Source organism: Buteo buteo, chromosome 22, assembly GCF_964188355.1.
Source record: "Buteo buteo chromosome 22, bButBut1.hap1.1, whole genome shotgun sequence".
Taxonomy (NCBI): Eukaryota; Metazoa; Chordata; class Aves; order Accipitriformes; family Accipitridae; genus Buteo; species Buteo buteo.
The window spans coordinates 782,486-795,367 of NC_134192.1; the positions used below are offsets into that span (position 1 = coordinate 782,486).

General features: G+C 52.9%; 2 protein-coding genes across 5 annotated transcripts in view; both read left to right on the top strand.

The window, feature by feature from the left end:
* The first annotated feature begins 487 nt into the window (after nucleotides 1-487).
* On the top strand, nucleotides 488-5,801 carry GPR119 (G protein-coupled receptor 119). Its single transcript, XM_075053799.1, has 4 exons — nucleotides 488-563; nucleotides 819-2,968; nucleotides 3,767-3,937; nucleotides 4,068-5,801. Exon 4 carries the CDS (start codon nucleotides 4,821-4,823, stop codon nucleotides 5,799-5,801), a length of 981 nt encoding a protein of 326 aa, XP_074909900.1. The 5' UTR covers nucleotides 488-563; nucleotides 819-2,968; nucleotides 3,767-3,937; nucleotides 4,068-4,820.
* A 3,020-nt stretch (nucleotides 5,802-8,821) lies between these two features.
* The window catches only part of ENOX2 (ecto-NOX disulfide-thiol exchanger 2), a 52,787-nt gene continuing 48,726 nt past the window's right edge, over nucleotides 8,822-12,882 (top strand). The window contains exon 1 of one of the 4 annotated variants that reach the window (XM_075054470.1): nucleotides 8,822-8,869. The gene's annotated coding sequence lies outside the window, so the exon portion shown is untranslated. The other 3 variants (XM_075054468.1, XM_075054469.1, XM_075054466.1) reach the window with 3 other exon arrangements.

The window sequence follows — 12,882 nt, forward strand, 5'->3', positions numbered from 1 at the left end:
TTTTGCTTATATAATTTTTAAAGCAAGGTAATGTGATTTAAAGCTGAACTTAGATGTCTGACTACTTTAAAATGGTGGCTCTAACATTGCTAGTGCTAAGCAGAACATCAAGCAAGATATTTTGGTCATCCTCTTCTGTTGGTTTTTGGGTTTTTTTTCTTTAATGTTTATGGCTACAAAAGCAAACAACTCTTACGTTCCTACTCCCTTTCCTCTTTATGGGGTGACTTTAGTTTGAATGAAGGTCCCTTGTGACACCCTGTCTGGGAGCACCATAAGTTGAAATTCTTTCTCTGTGTAAATTGCACAAGGGATGTTCAGCCAAATCCAACCTGGACCAATGAGAGAGAATTGTTTACTGTGGTTTTGGAAAGGCATAGCTGCCTTGTACCAGCTGCGTACATAAGGAAGGTGACTCCAATAAGCTCTTGGACTTAAATCATGCCTTGAACAGAGGTATTACTGCAGGGCCACAGCTCAGTAGGCTGGGAGGATCGTTTTCAGAGTTAAACTACACTTACAAGCTACCAGAAACGGGGAGCAGTGGATTGAAAGTGGGCAAGGTTGGTATGCCTCACCTGGCTTTACTCTTGAAGAGGATTTATAAATACTACAAAGTAAATAAATACTTATGTAGTCTATGAATACAAGTCTATTTGAGAGATGTATTTTAACTGCAGTTCATTACATTCTTTTGGTTTTCTTCAGTGTTTCTGTAACTTTATTTCTGGAGCCATTTCTTCTGTGCAGCTCCAGGGAATGTTGCTGCTGCTGTTGATTTTTGGACTGATCCTCTGACAGTTCTTTGGTATTTGCAGTTGCTGTCCTGCCCGTGTTCTTCAGGCTGCTACAAGGAGCTCCTCAGCAATGCCAGAAGAGTGTCCCCATGGCCATTTTGCTGTTTGCGTTTCTCAGCTGTAAGGTGCTGGCGAGAGGCTCGTCTTTCCCCTCTTCTTCCTCCCATTGGATCAGCTCCCCTGGATGGCCTTGGAGATACTCCTTCTAGTTTGCCTGTCCCCAGCCACTGGAGGTGTCCTTTATCTGAGCTCTGATTGCACTGGCTGTTGTAAATGTGCGACATGTCACTCTGCCTCACTTTGTCAATAGTAACTGCAGGTAAACGTACGGCGGTGGCGATCTCTGCGAACGTGGTGGTGAGGTGGTGGCTGGTTGTGAGCACGCCTCAGCATCATGCCAGGTGTTTCCTGAAGGTGGTCATAAAGCCCTTCGTCCCTAAAGTATCTTGCCTTTGCAGCCAACAGGGAGGAAAAGCTGAGTTGCTTCAGGTTTCTCAGTTGGTAGATTAGTATTTTGCTAGGTGTTTTGAAAACAAAAATCCCAACCCATAAATGGCATTGTAACCACTTGTGCAAGGGGGTAGTGCTGCTGGAGACCTGGCATTTTCTAAGGTTCATTGCCTCAGGATGTCCTTCCTAGAAGCACTCCCTAAACATCTGGTTGTCTTATGTGCTCAAGCTTATGTGTTTCTCTTTGTAACCTTTTCTGTGGCACGCCAAGTAACGTGTGAGAGCGTAGCTGAGCAGTCTGTGTACTTACTTATGTCAAGCACATGTTGATTCAGATCCTGCTACCACCCAGGAGGCAGCAGTACCTGAGCTTCTGCAGCCAGTGCTGCCCCACAGTCAGTAGTGTAGGCTGTGTTTGTGCCCTGAAGCCCTTAACATCTTCCTACTTTCAGTGGCTGAAGAATGATTGCAAGCACTGTGAAGACAGTCTAGGCATTAGTGTTAGTCTGCAGTACATAGGGTATGTGTATATATATCCCAGCAAAGATGGATGCTGGAAGGGACCTTGCCCATGCACCCACAGAAAGGTCCAGGTGGTTTAACTCTGACACGGAGGTGGTATTGAAGGCACCCTGGAAAGCAAAATCCTACCCAAATGTGGAAAGTAGAAATATTGCATGGTCCCTGCTATGTTAAATATAAAAATGGCAGTAAACCTGGTCAAAACCAAAAGAGGGACCATAGGCATCCACTTACCAAGGTAAAACCCCAAATGTGAGGGCGTTCCCTCTTTCAGATAGAAGGCAGAAGCCTTCCAGGGAGTCCCTGGGGCTGGTGGGCAATTGAGGAATGAAAGGACCACTCAAAAAAGCAAAGACTAGTAGACAAGCTGAAGGTTTTCTGGTTTTACTTGGAAGAGCTTAAAGGGATTTCTCTGTTGGAGACTTCTGATGGGGAAACTTGGGGGTAGGTCTCAAGCTGAAATGTTGGCAGAGGAGGTGGTAGGACAGGGTGTTCAGTGAATGTGAGCAGGGGGCTGGGCCCGCACCCCAAATTGTCAGGGCATCTGAGGATAAAAAGGCTTGTAGCCTCTCATTTAAAGTTCTGACATTAGGGAAGTGTCAAAAGCGTGGATGGGGTTCAAAAGAAGTTTTGTTTTCAGAGAACTACCAGCCAGTGACCACGATGTCTTTGCCACACTGGTAGAAACTCTAATGAAGACTTGCAACACAAATGACCAGGGTGTGCTGGCAGTGCCAAGGGCTGGTGGATGAGGAAGAGGCGGAATCCAGACTTCAAATCTGCTGGGAGGTTTCTGAAGGAGTCAGCAAGTGTGTGGACCAGGACACTGGAGTTAATCTGGTCTGTCTGGGTTTCCAAAAGGCTTTTGATTAAGTCCTTTACGAAAGCCATCAAAGCAGCTAGACTGATGCAGGATAAAAGGGAAATGCCTGTTGGGGTCTAATACAGGTCATGATTTGAAGTATTCAGGGTTGTAACTGGGAAAGCAGGCAGTGTTGAGCTGCAGAGGAGCACGGTGAAGTAGAAATACAAAGTGGCATGGCGGGAGGAGGAATTGCTGCCAGTGATGGCTGCTGAACCAGCTGTGGTCTCGCAACTTGGACATCCTTGCTGCTGAGTGATGGTCCTGTGAAAGTACCTGTTCTGTCCTGGTGAGGTGGGATGGAGGAGCCCCTGCAGAGCAGGACTGTCCTGTCACGGTGAGCTACCGCAGTGCTACATACGGACAGGGCAAGGATGTGCTCACGGGGAGGCACCGGCTCCAGTTTATATTTGTGCTTTCTCCCCAGCTGTCCTGTCACTTCTCCTCTGTCTGTCTAACCTCCCCTCCACCTTGATTTCATGCTGTGGGGTTTGGACCCTCTCCCCCATCAGGGCTAAGGATCCCCAAATGTCTCCCTGGGCAAACAAAAGAGGAGGAGGTGTGGGGGTATAAGGACACCAGAGCCCTTCCCGTGGCCACCTGTGGTGCAGACCCAGGGTGTTCCCAAGGGGCTTCCCTGCTCCACAGCTCCATCCATAGTGGCCATAATTCGTACACCTGCTGCATCTTTCCTCCCCACCACAGCACCCATGTCCTGCCCCTCGGCCATGTCCTGCCCTGGACCCCGCTCTCAGCCTCTCCCTGTCCGCCTGCGCTCCTCAGGTTACTGTTTGACAGAGGAAGGCTTGAACCCGCCCTGTTTCCTGGCAGCTCGGATTTTTTCCGGCTCACGAGGCAGGAGAGGTGGCTTGTGGCACTTTGTTTAAAGGGATGGAGCAGTCCTGGTCACAGCCTGTGAGGGTTACCTACCCAGCGGGAGTGTAAAGGATGTGACAGTGGGTTTGTAGGATTCAGTAATACAGAAGGATGCAGAGGCTTTGTTTCTGTTTCTGAATTTCTTTGTTACAAGTTACTATTAGTAAGGTAAATACACTTATGATACCTAAAGCAAGTGTGTGTATGTATGGTTTTTTTCTTTTTATTAGTAGCAAGTATATATATATTTAATTCAAAGTATTATGGTACAGTTAATTAAGCTGCTCCCAGGAGTGATGTCAATCAATGATGGATGAAGTCTCTCTCTGGAGATGATCCGTGTCACAGAGCTTGGAGTCAGCCAGGTGTCCCCGGTGGGTCTGAAGGGTCATGCAGAGGGAGGTCTCAGAGAGAGAGGGGCTCATTTTGGGTAGGTAGCCAGTTACTTTTATGTGGATCCATAAGTGGGCAGAGGACACCAGCTCCTGGAAGAGCTGTTGCTGACTTCTGCTTGCTTAGAAGGCCCCTTTGTAGGTAATGGCAGTTTCTTTGCCCTGCAGGTTATTGCAGTTTGTTTTGGGCTTATCAAGGATGCCCTGGGCTCCTAGCTGCACTTATCGAGGGCGTTGCAATCTTCCACCTGCGCCTGCCAAGGATGCACCAGGTTCCCAGGCTGGCAGACATTTTCTCCACCTGTATTTTAGCAGACATCTCTTGTCAGTACTTTTCCCCATTATAACCAGGTTGCCTTTATGGTTGCTGCTCCGACAAGGGATCAGTATTGTTCCCTTGGTCCCTGCAGGAAGAGGCTGCCCTGGGTCTGGCAGTGACCCCGCAGGAGCCCCACAAGCTGTGCCACTACACGTACCAGTGGGGCTGGGCGCTGGGAACTCGCTTTGCTTGTTCCCTGTTACCAGCACCCGTGTCAAAGCAGGGCACTCACTCTGGTCCTTGGTGCTTGGCTGGGGGACGTCCACCATCCCATGTGCCATCGCGGCAGCTTTCTGCCCAGGTGCTCGCTGCTCCAGGGTTGTCTGGAAACGCGGCTGGAGGGGAGGGACCTCTGTGGGCACAGCGTGTGCTCTGAGTGCACCGGTTCCTTCTGCCAGGCAGCTGCTCGGCAGAGCTCTGCTTCCCAGCCTGAGAGACGCCACTACAGCCAGGGCTTTCACTGCACCACCCGGAGAGTGAGGGGCTGCACCCGCTGCTGCCTGACTGCTGAGCTGTACGTACCGAGAAGCCTCAGGTGAGGGATGCCCTAGAATCGTGCTGGGGACGTGCCGTCCTTGGGCTGTGCCCCACAGGGGACAGCCATGGCTAGCTCAGCCCTGGGAGCCATCCTTGCTGTGCTGGCCTCGCTCATCATCATTGCCAATGTGCTGGTGGCCATCGCTCTCCTTCGCCTCATCCAGAAGAGCAGCTCCAAGGGGCTCTATTTTGTCCTTAATCTTGCTGTTGCGGATGCCATGGTTGGCTTCACGGTCATGGGTCTGGTCATGGATGAGTTTTCCCAGCCCTTTTATCCTCCCCAGATCTTCTGCGTTTTGAGAATGGCTTTTGTGACCTCCTCTTCTGCTGCCTCTATCCTATCCCTGATTATGGTTGCGTGTGACCGGCACCTGGCAATCAGGAAGCCTTTCCACTATTTCCAGCTGGTGACAGGCTTGCGGGTCGGGGTGCGCTTGGTGGGGCTCTGGCTGGTTGCTGCCATCATTGGCTTCCTCCCAGTCCTCAGTCCAAGCTTTCAGAAGATCTCCACCCATGAGAAGTGCTCCTTCTTCGGGGTCTTCCACCCTGCCTACATGCTCACCGTCTTCTGCGTCGGCTTCTTCCCAGCACTCTTTCTCTTCATTTATCTCTACTGTGACATGCTGAAAATTGCCTCTGTGCATGTGCAGCATATCCAGAAAGTGGAGCACGCAGGGCTGGCGGGGGGCTGCCCCCCATCCCGCACCACCAGCGACATGAAGGCCATGCGCACTGTCGCCATGCTCATTGGGTGCTTCACGCTGTCCTGGCTGCCGTTCTTCATCGCCAGCATCGTGCAAACTGTCTGTCTTGAGTGCTTGCCCTACAGAGTCATTGAGAACTACCTCTGGCTACTGGGACTGTGCAACTCCCTCCTGAACCCCCTGCTCTACTCCTACTGGCAGAAGGATGTGCGGCTGCAGCTCTCCCAGCTGGCTGCAGATGTGAAGAGGAGAGTCCTCCTCCACCTGGGGAACGGCCGCCGTTTCCCTGGTAGAGGCACCAAGTCTCTCCCCACCGTGTCCTGTCTGCGGCTCCAGGACTGACATGGTAAGGAGCAGCTGTCACCAGCTTTCCAGCTCATCTCCTGCATCTTGACCAGGAACCCGGGGCCCGCCAGCTGTGGTGGAGATCACAGACGGGGTGGGACCAATCTGGATGCTAATTCCCAGACATCAGCATGGCCAAATTCCAGCCTGCCCACAGAGCCACATCTCGGCCCGTTTTGCACCAGCCCCAGGCACCCCAAATTGCAGGTGCGTGGCACACATGAGATTTTGCCTGGAGAGCCTCAGCAACAGCAGCCTTGTGTTTCCAGGGACCAAGCCCTCAGCATTCGCTCCGCAGGCTAAGATCCTTCACCCATTGCTGCCCAGCTTCCCCTGCCCAGACCTGGGATCCACCTGCCCTCTCCTCTGCCTGCAGCGCCAGCTCTCTGGGCAGCGAGCCCCAGGCACTTGGGGCAGGGCTGCTCACACAGTGGTGGCTCTGTCGCCTTTGGCTCTTGGCCCAGGCAGCAGAGGTTGGGAGGTGTGCACTTGTCCTAAATATGTCCTGGACTGCAAGCACTCCCAGTCGCTGCCCCTCCTAAACTGAACTTGTGATCCTACAGCTGCAGCCTGGGCAGTCCCCCAAACCTGTCCCCTGCTGCAATCAAACCTGCAGCCAGAGAGGTGGCAGGGTCATCCCCGCTCTGGGCTGTGCCCACCCAAGGAAGAGGTGAGGGGTATGGGTCTGGGCTCTTAGCTGTCGCACTGAGGACACAGAGGGGGCTCCTGCTGTTCCTCAGCAGCAGCTGTTATCTGCATGGGAGCTAGCATGGTGAGCAAGGAGCAGCCCCAGGCGCTGCACGCCTGGCAGAGGTGCAGGGCAGCATGGGCTGTGCTGTTGCTGTTTGGCTTGGGCTGTAAAGTGAGTTAATGAGTAACTGGCTGAACACTGAGCTGTGGCAAGGGAGTGGGAGGAACGGCTGCCTTGGAGCCAGGGAAAACCCCATACAGGTGGGCTGCTTTGTCCCACCAGGGCTGTAGGGCTGGACTTGGGACTGCAAGGGTCCCTGTATGCTGACTCATCCCATGGGAGCACTGCTGCATGCCCTGCCACACTGCAGTGGTGGCCAGACTGCTGACCCTGCCAGAGCCTATGATGATATTTAATTGCTTCTCATAAAATCATGTCCATTAAACCATTTCTTAGCTAAGAACGTACCCTGATCTGAAAATGAGGGTGCTATGCATAAAATAGCAGTTGTTTCCACCTCTGTCGTTTGCTCTACCCATTGACGTGAAGGCTGAAGGCCATATCCAGAACCTGCCTTGGTCCTGCGGCCTTCCCCATCCTAAAGTAAGAGGCAAAAATAGAAGCGCCTTTAAAGAAACCCAGACTACCAGGCCCTCTGTGGCATTCACCTCTGCCTGGGAAAGGCCTGAGACCAAATATCAGACAGCAGATGCTGTTCCTAGCTGTACAACATGGCATGAGCCTGAGAGAAGGCCTCTGTAGAGCAGTCCTGGCTCTGTGGGTGGACTGATGCCTTGTAGGTGGATCTAGTAGGTGGATCCAGTCTGATTCAGTTCTGGGGATTAACACATCATCTGTCTGTACAATGTGTTTGAAGCCTGAGCTCCACCGGCTGTTGCTTTGCAAAGCTGACCCATCCTCGCTGAGCCTCCAGTAATGCTGAAGCCATCCTCTGCCTCCCTCCAACGTGCTTCCTGCAGCGAGCATTGTGGGCGGGTACCCAGTGTGAACGGAGACACTTTGCACGTGGGCCTGTGTTGCTGACTGCTGCCTCTGCTGCGGTTTTGCTGCCCACAGCCCTGCAGCGGGGCCAGCCATCAGCAGTGTTTGTGCCTGGGCACAGAACCAGATGAGACTGCAGATCTGGAATAGCATGAGCGACCGGAGCAGGAGCCCTGGCTGTGCAGGACTGTTGTGATCACGGTGTCCCCATCCACAGCAGGGATCGTGGCTCAGGCAGCCTCCTTGGTGCCACAGAGACACAGGGCCGTGGCTTGGATGGGAGAGGAGATGCTTTTGCTAAGCTCTTGTGTGGGTGGAGGACACAGTGCAGCTGGAGACTGAGCACCTCCCTGCAGTGGAGGACACCTTGCTGAGCATCTGCACTCCAGCGCTGACCTGCATCTCGTCTCTCTCCAAGCCTTGTGCTGGAGGGGTTGCTCACAGGCTGAAGTAGCTGAGGCTCTATTCCTGGCAGACACCTCCAGATCCTGCTGGGGCAGCACGGACCGGCAGCCGTTCCTTGTGAGGCCATGCCTGCTTTCATCTCTTGTCCCGGAGAGCATCTGCCCCCCTGCTCCGCCGCTGCTGCTCCAGCCACGCCGTGACCCTGCGGGCACCCAGTGCCGCCCATCGCCCAGGCGCTCTGGGAAGGCCGCTGGAGCGTGGCTGGACAAGGGTGGGTGCACCTCAGGCCGTGGGGTGAGGAGAGACGGATAAATCCTGCCCCAAGGGAAAAAAAAAAAGAGGGCAAGGCGAAGAGCGCTTCCCCTGCTTGCTGACCTTCAGCTGAATAAACCGCATTTCTGCCAGCCTGCTCTCTATTCCTAGTAACCGGGGGAGGTCGGGGCTGCTTCTCCGGGGTGGGCAGCCAGCGCCCGGCTCTGCCTGCGGCCGGTGAAGCCGGGGAGCAGCAGCACCATTGCCGGACCCCTCACGGGTCCGCACCAGCCCGTCTGCTTCGGGGCTCGGGTCTCTCCATCCCGCCGCTCACCCCTCGTCCGCCCGGGGACGCGGGGGTGCAGAGCCGTGCCCGGGGCGAGGGGCAGGCGGGCCCCAGCTCGCCGGGAGACGACGACGGCGGGGGGGGGGGGGGGCGGTGGTGTCCCGGGAGCGCTGGGGGTTGCGGCGGTGGGAAAAATGGCGCTGCGGGGGTCGCGGGGGAGCGACCCGAGGCCGGGGGACGGCCGGTACCCGCCGCCCTGACACACTGGAGCCCTTCGCCTCAGCGGCGGCGGAGACCGCCACCGTCCCGGCGTGCTGTGCGCGCAGCGCCCCGCCCCCTTAGCGTAGCGGCAGCCAATAGGCGGCCGCGGCGGGGCGAGCGGGGAGGGCGGCCGCGGCGGGGCCGGGCCGGGCCGGGCGGTGAGGGGAGGTGAGTGAGCGCAGAGCGGGTTCCGGGCCTCGCTGTGTGCGGGCGGGTCGGTCCGGTCCCGTCCCGGGAGAACTCCCGGTGGGAGCGAGCAGGGCCCGGCTCGGCCTGCTCGCTGCGCCCGCGGCCGGGGCTGGCCGCCGGGTGAGGTCCGTGGGTCTTGACGGGTTGGGCCTTGGAGCGCTTCAGCGGGCCGGGGCGGCGGCGGCGGTGTGCCGTTCCGTGTGTGCGGGTCTCTCCTGCCAGGTTCCCCCCCCCGTTTGTGAGGAGGAGGGTCGGCCGCGGGTCCCGGCCTCTGCCCGGGGCTTCTTCCTGCCGCCTGTGGGGCCGCAGCGTTGTCCGGATCGCCGGCCGGCCGGCCGCGGGCCTCGCGGGGCCGAAGCAGGTTTCCCTGCTGGCCGCGCAGGGGCTGGGGGGGGGCCGGTGTCCAGAGACGGCGGTTGAGGAGTTGGCCTCCTGCTCGGTCGGGTCGTCGTAGCGCACCTAAGAGCGACCGTATGGGAATCTTCAGGACATCAGGAGAGCTGGTGCTGGTGGTGACATCGCGAGTGCTGTGGTGGCCGTTTGGGTGGTGGGGAAGCTGTCGTGTAAGGTCTGTGCTGGGTGGGAAGTCTCCAGGCTGCCTTTTGGGTTCAGCGGTAATTAAAATGTCACAAGGTAGCACAAGAGGGAGGGAGAAATGACTTGTGCTTAAGGAAATCATTGAACGGACTGACTGTTATGCAGGCTGCTTCTGATGCTCCAGGAGTGGTTGGTTTGCAAAGGGGGGTGTGCGTGTGTGAAGGTGGCAGCAGCTTCTCACCTGCTGGGTGTAACTGGTTGGGTGTCACTCTCGTGTTCTCTGTCTTCTGAACGCTGGGCGGGCTCAGCCGTGCCCAGACGTGTAACTCAGCTTGCGCTGGATCCGTTCTGCTGCAGCCAGACTGTATGTAGGAAGTACTGTGAGGTTTGGACATGCTCATACCAGTAACTACAGCTACCAGTGGGCTGTAACTCTCCCACAGCCGCACTCCATAAAGATCCTTTGGCTATGATTCATACACATGTTCATGCACACATTTATTTGGTTCCTTAAGCACAATACTTAAGCTTCTTTATGTGTTTCTTGCTGTTGTAATTATTTTGCTTATATTTTGGTCGTGTGTGTGTTAACAACAGTGTATATTCAGATCGTGCTGCATAGAAATGCTTTTGTTCTTTAGTGCCACACACAATTAACATGTTACACAAACATGTTAGTCCTTGGATAGGTTACTCGTTAGTCCACACGCTTTCTAGCTCCCCTGTACTTCACTTGCACAGCTACAATAATTAGACACCGTATCTTTCCGGCCTGCAGAACATTGCAGCAGAGCTGTGAGACGATGGATAAAATGCTAAGGCAACCTTGGGTAAGAGTTCGTCCAGCAAACTTGCATTCCTACTCCAGCCTTTCACCTGTCTCCTGCTCTGGAAGCTGACTGGTTGTTTTTTCTGTTCCTTAATGTTTTGTTTGAGGGATTTTGTAAGATCTAATTAAAAAGACCCCTGCGTTAAGTTGTTGAAAGCTCTGTCTGAGCCACTGTAAGGTCAGGTTTCTTAGTTTAAGGTCATGTTTTTGGTATGGGTGACTTGAGCTCTTAGAAGGGGTGAAGTTCAATCGCCTCCAAGTAATTTCAAAGATAAGGTGCTGCTAGAGAGGTATTCTGTGCACCTTCCAAAGATGGTGTGAGATTTCTTCCCTAATCCCCAACTTTTCTGCTGGCATTCTTCCAGTGCCACCGTGTCCATCCCAGAGCGCTGCCTTCCCACGGCATCTAGCTGCTCTGCTCTCGGCCAAGACGAAGCTGTTCAGGTCCATGTGCTGGTGCTGCCCATCTGTGAGTCTCGCATCTGGGGGGCAGCACTCGGCCTTCAGTCTAGTTTTTTGCAGTAGGATGTTCCGATGATACCAATTGCTGGCTCTGCCACAGTTTTCTTTGGGACTTCCCTCATTTTTTTCCTCTTTTTTTCTTCTTCCCTTTTTTTTTTCCCCAGTAGGTCTGTGCAGTTAGCCTGACAGCTTTCTTCTCCTAGCCTTTCAAAAACACATTTCTGAAAATGTAAGCTTTTCAGCATTTGTTACAAAGCAGCAGGTATTGCTCTCCCGGCGTGCTGTGAGTGAGGTTGGCAGGATGGGGAGGGATGTGACTGATGAGCTGCCTGGGGTCGGGCATGTCCCCTCTGAGCCTGGAGCTGCCTGCTCTGCACCCCAGGTGATGGAGGATGAGCTTCTCGCTCCCTGTAAATCCCAGTGTTAGTGCAAAACAATTTCTAGACGTTGTGTTGAGAGGAAAGGTGGTTTGACAGAGCCATGCCAGGATCCTAAGAACTCTGTGGAATATTTAGTAATTTGGCACGGTGGCTGGAGCGGTTGGTGAGGACTGCTGAGGATTGCCCATAGAGAAGCAACAAGGGTTGAGTGTCTGTGTCGGTGTACACACGTATGTGCATGCACACACTGGTAAGGAATTTTTTTCCTTTTTTTTGTTTTGGGTTACAACAGTAAGCAAATGGCATAGCTCATATGTGACTCGATCAAGTCTCTGTGTTTTTGCTGCTGTGGATATGTATTTGTGAAAATATGCCATTCTCTTGAAAACACTGCAGATAGCCTTTTGGTATTACTGAATGCTGTGTTTTCGGTCAAATTACAAAGGGACTCTTTGTATCTGTTTTTCTTTCTTTCTTTCTTTTTTTTTTTTTTTGACAGTGCCCTGCTAGAATAATTAGCTTGTCTGAAGTTAATATTTCTTTTGAGTACAAGGTTCCAGAATCAAGGAAAGTGAGCAGTGTGTCTCTTACCATCAAGGATTACCAGAACTTAATCTTTCTGTGCAAAGGCCAGTAATCTCAGGCATGCAAACAGGGTTTATTTAACTGCACGCCAGCTCTTAAAAGCATTGATGTATGAAATCCCTTGCAAATTCAGATGTACTTGCTGCTAATCACTTCTCCACCTGCTCGTCCACCTCCGTCCCCTGCATCCCAGAATCCGCCTATCGGCGTCAGTCGCTGGAGACTGATGGTGACACATGCAGCTGCTGTTTGCCAGCTCCAGTCCCAGCCTGTGCTCTCTATGCCTGGGTTGTCGCTGCCTGCCCGCGGGGGAGCGTGGTAGTAGTTTTACTGTCATTAGGACCCAGCTTGCCTTTTGAGCTTGGAGGCTTGCGTGGAGCTGCGCTGAGCGTGGGAGCTCAACCCTGGACTCTCTTTTAAACAAATAAACAAGCTGGGAGCGGCAGGAGAACTGGCTGAAATACTGAAATATGATCAGCACCTTGCCATGTTTCTCGTGCAGTACGCGGGTAAAGTATGTGTTTTGTGTGCTTTTCTTGAAAGTGCGCTTCTCTGATAATGTCTTGTTAGTGTTGTTAGCATATAGGATTATGTGGAGTTGACAGAAGTAACTATCAAAAGTCTGCTGGTCTCATCAGCATGCCTAGCCAGCTTCTGATCAAACTGATGATTATAAAGCTCTAACCGTGACACTTAAGCTGGGAGTACAGTAGAAAAGAGTGCACTAGCCCAACAGTAGTTTTTGAACCTGGAAACTAGTCTTGGAAAGCAAATGGTTGACATCAAAATGTAACTTCAAAGTCTCGGTGTCTTCTCTCCTTTCCCTTCCTTGCTGTTTTCTTTTCTCTGTGTTTTCTAATTGATTACCGCAGATGCTATGTACTTCAGTTTCTTCTAAAGTGCATTTCTTTAGAGCTTAAGACAAGTACTATGTAATCAGATGGCAGATTGTATCCTGAAATCCAGTTTATTTCTAAATTGCATTTCTAAACATGCAGAAAAGAAAAGGGACCCCTGTTCAGGCTGAGCAATACTTATTTCATATATCTGCCAATGTTGGCAAAAGGTAAATCCATATTTATAGTAAAGCCTGTGTCAGCCCATTTCTTAAGTTCCTCTTGATGCTGGCTGAGAAAAGTTTGATGAGTGGGCATAAACTACATGGGCTTTTTAAGTGTATCGTTAAAATGCTTTTAGGT